General features: G+C 44.7%; 1 protein-coding gene across 1 annotated transcript in view; it reads left to right on the top strand.

Annotated features, from left to right (window-relative positions):
• The window catches only part of wwc1 (WW and C2 domain containing 1), a 60,386-nt gene that overhangs the window by 30,964 nt on the left and 22,527 nt on the right, over positions 1 to 6,895 (top strand). The window contains 4 exon segments of the mRNA XM_071910332.2: positions 2,380 to 2,526; positions 2,955 to 3,025; positions 4,178 to 4,307; positions 4,310 to 4,422. Of these exon segments, the coding sequence (XP_071766433.2) occupies positions 2,380 to 2,526; positions 2,955 to 3,025; positions 4,178 to 4,307; positions 4,310 to 4,422 (461 nt within the window).

Genomic DNA, 6,895 nt, shown 5'->3' with positions numbered 1-6,895 from the left:
TCAAGTTTCCGCCCCAAAAACTTGTCACTCGTCTTGAAACAACATCTAGTCTGAGGCTGAGGTAACCGCCATCTGTAAAGCCACCGCAGGCGTTGAAGAAGCAGCTGGCGAATGTAAGCAATCTGCAAAAAAAAATACAAAAAATAAAAGCAGTGCTGATGTTCACCCATGTTTTAGAACAAGTCTTGTCTGCTGCGCATTTAGCTTTGCTGTTATCTCTTTTCTTACTGCTTTCCGATGTTGCTGTTGCTGTTGCGGTGTCTCTTCCCTGCTCTGAAGCCACTAGACAAACAGCCAGATCATTTACACTGAGCGGACAAAACATCAGGGCGCCCTGCTCTTTCCAGGAAATGGGCTGAGCAGGTGAATCCAGGTGAAAGCGGTCATTCCTTATTGATTTCACTGACGAGAAGGGAAGGGTAAAAGTCAAGTTTGAAGACAAGATTATTTATTTATATACAAGCGTGTCTCAAAGGGCTTTACATACCATCTCATACATCACATGTGCATGCCATATACCATACTACATCAAAGATTTTTAGTTTAATCGAGACGTGGGTTGCACACAGCCGGGTGCAGCTCAACAAAAAGGAGGAGCTCCTAATATTTAGCACACCAAGTGGATTATATTCCATTTATATGTTATTTTAATGTGAAAAAAGTTGCATATTGCAGCTTTAAAGCTACAGAAGGCAAGGTATTTATTTAAATAACAGCCTAAATTACGATGTAGGGCTACAACAGAGAAGAGCGTCCATTTCCCCTAATTGTGGGTAGACTCACTCTGTTTGCCCGACTTAAATTCTGGTGTTGGGTACGGCCACTGGAAATCTTCTCGGTGCACAGGAAGCGAAACATAGGAGCAAAATACCAAACCGTCTCGTAAATAGCAGCAGGAATCAATGATGGCTGAACAACCCACTAAGAAGAAGAATTATAGGTCCGAGGAGTGCACAGTTCACTGACGTCACGTTTACATGACTTCTGGGTAATGAAGTCTTTCAAACTCACTTCTTCTCTGTTACTTCAGTGGTCAAGTAGTGAGAGAGAGAGGGAGAGAGAGAGACAGAGAGAATCAGTGGAAGTGCCGCATCATTAAAATGCCTCGACACTACCACGACCATAAAGGTGTATTTTTTCCGCTCCGTCTGAACGGCAGAGATAAGGTACATTCCACAGCAGGCTTCAGTGCAGACCGCCGAGCCATATAAGATATTCATCGCCTGCCGTAAAGATTAAAGGATCGCTGCGATAGCCAGTTTATCCCCCGGCCGCTGTCGCACGCAGCATGGTTTACCAAACACAGCTGGGTTCGTCATTTATACCATAGCTTTGTACAATGAGTATAATAATAATAATAATAATAACCTTTATTTGTATAGCACCTTTCATACACCACATGCAGCTCACAGTGCTTTACATCAATAGAAGGCAGATAAAAACAGATAAAAAGATACAATTTATATAAAAGAACAAGCAAAACGCATGGCATTAAAAGAATCAAATCAAGTAAAATAGAAAGATAAAAGAACACAATCAATTTAAACAGCTAATTAAAATATAAGCTATAAGTTTTTAGCAGGCAGAATAAGCCTTAATTCCTAGATCATCAACATTATAATCGACTAATAGTAAGGACCAAAGTCCTCAGAGCCCTGACATAGTTTGTCCAAGGTAAAGACTGCTGTTTGATTATTCTGCCAGCTTCAATGCAGACTCAATCTAGATTTGATCCGATGGTCGAAGTCCTCAGGATTGTCACCCATTTAAAATAGTCCAGCGCTTTTGATGTGAGGCTCAGAAGTAGCTAAGAATACAAAATGACATCTGTCCTGTTTTGCTGCGCTCTTTTCTCTCTTGTCTATTTTATTTGTTTATTTTAAAGAGACCATCACAGATACCACGTTATATTGATGCCATGACAGTTAGTGCATCTGATGAACTGTACCTAATGTGCAGAGCTGGAAAGTAATACATTACATTATGTCTGCAGTTTTGGTTCTACTGCAGTGTCTCAGGTTGTCTTCTGTTCTGTACTGTAATGATCTGTACTGGTCTGTTGTTTTGTTCTATTCATTACATTACATTATGTAATTTAGCAGACGCTTTTGTTCAAAGCGACAGTTCTATATATGCTGTAAATTCACATATTTCGTATTTTTTCATTCATATATTTTTGCTTAATGGAGTATGTTCCAGTGTTGTAATTGTGAGTTGTGTTATGTTTAATGACCCCTCTTTGCTCTATCCTCATTCATATCCTATGTTTTATTGCTGTATCCAACCATTAGCTGCTGCAGTGACCCGGTTTCCCCATGGGGGTCCTTTCATGTGTTGATGACTCTGATCCAAAGCCCCGTGTCTGTTCTGTTCCTCCAGAAACTGGCGGTGTTGAAGGACGGTTTCCAGCTGGACTCGGGCTCCCAGCAGGAGCTGTGGGGCAGCAGTCCCTCGCTGGCCAACTCGGAGCTCTCCATCCCTCGCCTCTACTCCGACGCCGGCTCCCAGACCGACATCCCTGCTGAGGTGAGTCCCGAGCAGGAAAGGCCAGGAAGCTTCCTTTCACTTTGTCCACCATGACGGATTACTGAGTCTCAGCTGAAAGGTCATCAGTCACACAATCCACTGGAATCCTCTGTAGCGTTGTCACAAAAAAATGAAATTTCAATGCTACTTTAATGCTGTTGGAAAGATTGAATAAAAAAAAAAAATATGTCAGATGTAGTGTGCAAGCTGACATTCTATTTTAATGTTGCCTCCAAAGTGTAAAATGTGTGGATGACACGTGGATTTGAGTCATTGGATTGGAATAGACCGCATAGAGCCGCAGTCTGGCTCTTGAGAGTGGACTGCAGCACCAGCTGAAAATATGGCAACCAGTGTATTAATGTCTACCATATCAGTGTGTTCATGTCTGTGTATTAATGTTGTTTTCTCTGTGTGTGTGTGTTCAGTTCATGACCAACACCAACAAACTGGCAGAGAAGGTTCGTCTGAGCCTGAAGTACGAGGAAGCCAAGAGAAGGTAGGAATGACTCACTTTGTCTGGATAGAGCTCGCTGTGTGTGTGTGTGTGTGTGTGTGTTTTTATGCATTTATACGTATGCGTGCCTGAATGTGGAGTCATGCATTTTACTGTGTGTGCAAACAGATGTGAGTGTGTGTGTGTAACGTTTGTGTAATTCCAAAGTTTCCAAACTTTTAAGTTTACTATTGTTCTTTAATGAATCAGTTTTCTTGTATGGAGATTTGCGAAACGGAGATTAAATATTGTCAACAGTACTAGCTAACTAATCTGCGATTACACTACTGATACAGATTGTGTGAAAAAAAATGTAGAAATGGAAACAATAGAAAGGACTCATCCTATCATGGAAAGCTTCATTACACAATACGATCCCACAATTAAAACAATAGGATTTTTCTCTGCATTGGGGAATTTTTTTTTGCAGTCGCCAAAGGCTTTTCCCTTTTGCACCAAAGTGAAAAAACCGAACGAAACTGAAAAACAAATTGAGAAAAAAAAAGCATCCCTTCTTTGAATAATTGCAACTCAGCCATCTGCCCAGCTGACGTTATCCGGTCCTCACAACAGAGACGACGGCAAAGACCCATTTTAAACTAGAAAAATCCCCCGGGTGAGACCCACCTGCGTCAGCCAATGAGGATCAAATTGCTCGAGACGGGACACACGGACGGTCAGTGGGAGACGCGACTCGGGCGACATCGCCAGTTTAATTGACTCGAAATGGCGCGTTCCCTCGGCAGCTGATCCCCTACAGCCAGGCCAAATCATAATTAATGTATTCTGCCCACCTGGGGGGAGTGCAGCCTCCTCAGCACACACTGGGCAGAAGGCAGGGAAACGGCAGTCGCAGGCTTAATGCAGATAGATGCTCATATTCATGCCTATGGACTATTTAGAGTCTCCGATCCACCCACTTGCCTTTCTTTAGAATGTGGGAGGAAGCCAGAGCGTCCAGAAGAAACCACAAAGACAAAAAAACGACAAATCTCCACAAAGAACCCAGGTGCTTCTTCCTGTGAGGCGACAGTCCCACAACGCTGCTTATCTGCCATAATTAATGATCATCTCTCTCCCCTCTTTGTCTTCTCTCATTCTCTCCCTCCCCCGTCCTGCACACCCCTTCCTCCCCCTCTCTCCTCCGCCCTCCAGGATCGCCACCATCGAGGTGCAGATCGCCAAACTGGACAGCGAGGCCTGGCCGGGGCTGCTGGACCCGGAGCGCGACCGCCTCATCCTCATCAACGAGAAGGAGGAGCTGCTGAAGGAGCTGCAGTACGTCCGTCCTGCCGCCGCATGGAGCCCAACGACGCCGAGAAGCTGGAGTCGCAGAAGAAGCGCCTGGAGAGGGACCTGCAGGCGGCCCGGGACAACCAGAGCAAGGCCCTGACCGAGAGGTGGGTAGGGGGGATCGGAAAGTCCTGGAGATGATTAGACAGTTATTAAGAATCAGAATCTATGAGCAATCAGATAACTGACGTTGATAAGAAACAAGAGACAGAGAGAGATGGATAAACTTTGATAAATAGCAATAGAAACACATCCAGCAGGTCAGAATTGGTGAAAACAAAACCACCTGACTTTCTAGTTCCTTTCACTGAGACCTTTACAGACGTCAAACCTCTCCTCTCCTCTCCTCTCTTTCTCTCTTTCTCTCTCCTCTCCTCTCCTCTCTTTCTCTCTCCTCTCCTCTCCTCTCCTCTCTCTCCTCTCCTCTCCTCTCTTTCTCTCTCCTCTCCTCTCTTCTCCTCTCCTCTCCTCCCTTCTCCTCTCCTCTCCTCTCCTCTCCTCTCCTCTCTTCCTCTCCTCTCCTCTCTTCCTCTCCTCTCCTCTCCTCTCCTCTCTTCCTCTCTCGTCTCCTCTCCTCTCTTCCTCTCTCCTCTCCTCTCCTCTCCTCTCCTCTTCTCTCCTCTCCTCTCCCTCTCTCTCCTCTCCTCTCCTCTCCTCTCTCCTCTCCTCTCTCCACCTCTCTCTCCTCTCCTCTCCTCTCTAAACATCATGGCCTTTACTAGTTGGACACCGGCACCAAACCAGGATCAGGTATCCACGGCGACTACGCCAATTAGGCACTCATCGCCACGGAGCTCTCTCTCTCTTCTCTGTTACATTCCTCACTCTTTCTCTTTTTTTCTCCCCGTCTCTCTGTCTCCCTCTCTCTCTCAGCATTTCCTTCTGTGTTTCTCTGTGTCTCTCCCTCCCCCTCTCTCTCTCTCTCTCAATTCAATTATGCTTTATTTGCATGAATGCGTGGTAGCCATTGTTGCAAAAGCAATACAGTAATCTCACAATACAGGAATACAGCAGTCTCTCTCTCTCTCTCTCTCTCTCTCTCTCTCTCTCTCTCTCTCTCTCTCTCTCTCTCTCTCGCTCCATTTCCAAACTTTTTCAGTGTCTAACTAGTAACAGAGAGCCAACCAGAAAGACCAATATCCTGCATACCTCTCTCTCTCTCTCTCTCTCTCTCTCTCTCTCTCTCTCTCTCTCTCTCTCTCTCTCTCTCTCTCTCTCTCTCTCTCTCTCTCTCCCCTCTCTCTCTCTCTCTCTCTCTCTCTCTCTCTAACAGGTCTCTTGTTGTTCTCTGTACTGGTTAGACTCTACCTGAGTTGAGTCTCTCTTTGTGTCTCCTCTCCTTTTCCTGTAACCTGAGAGACTGCAAAGCCAGGTCACAAAAGAAACCCTTTTTGCACATACACACACACACACTATGCACAGGAAACACACACACACACACACACACACACACACACACACACACATACTACACCCACGCACTCACTCACTGACACAAGAAATATGCACGCACGTATTCGGGGAGTCTGCAGGTTCTGAAAAAGTCTTAAAATGTCTTGAATTCGATTGTCTATTCATTCACTCAAAAGGTCTTGACTCCTAACTCTTAAATACGACCTTTAAGTCTTAAAGTCAGTTTTAGAGGTCTTAAAAATGTTGTGGTTTCTTGGTGAGCGTTTTTTTTTCTCGTGAAAAATCAGTTTGATAGGACAAAAGTTGCTTTCTGTACCAAAATTGGTCTTATGTTTAATTCTAGCTGGCATTAAAAAGGTCTTGAAAAGTCTTGACACCTTGATATACAGTACACTCCACGCTTTCTATTGAATTCTCAGGCGTGCACACACACACACACACACCCACACACACACACACACACACACACCTACCCCTCTCCCTTTCCCACAGGCATGAGAAACATTGACACACATAGACACGTATACAAGAAACACACACACCAAAAACACAATCACACACTCAAGAAGCACTCATTAAACATGAACGCACACACACACACACACACACACACACACACACACACACACACAAGCTATCCGTAACCTGATCAAAGGCTTCCCCACTTTGGCCTGTTTCCACTAAAACCATGGATCATATGAACAGCTGTTAGTAGACCGGTGTCCTCCTAACAAAGCACATACAAATAGATGACACCTCCGTCACATGAACACAAAGCGGCGGCTCACAATGCCTCAGCATATCGCCGCTGTCACGCCGTATCCGCTGTTTTCAGGCGCTGTCACCTCCAGCCAGCGCGGTGATGGAGTATTATGTTCGCCACGTCTGTCTTATGTGTTTCTGCTGCGTCTGAAGTCGAGTCAAGTTCATTCAGGAAGCACTTTTAGCCAGACAGGTTTGACACAAAGTGCTTTACACAGCAACAAAGGGCAGAACATGATTTAAAAAAAACCAAAAAAAACGGATTTGAATTTACCGTACGACTGCAAGGGTTTGGCTGACTGAAAAACATTTTACTGAAGGGGAATTTTGTGACCTTATTTTCAAGCTGAGGGGTTTTAATTTATGGGTTTGTTCAGTTTTTTTTTTTGCCCTTGTGTTTGTCCA

The sequence above is a fragment of the Centroberyx gerrardi genome, chromosome 11, assembly GCF_048128805.1.
Source record: "Centroberyx gerrardi isolate f3 chromosome 11, fCenGer3.hap1.cur.20231027, whole genome shotgun sequence".
Classification (NCBI taxonomy): domain Eukaryota; kingdom Metazoa; phylum Chordata; class Actinopteri; order Beryciformes; family Berycidae; genus Centroberyx; species Centroberyx gerrardi.
The sequence above is the reverse complement of the archived record's forward strand: the minus strand, read 5'-3'. Positions and strand labels throughout refer to the sequence as shown.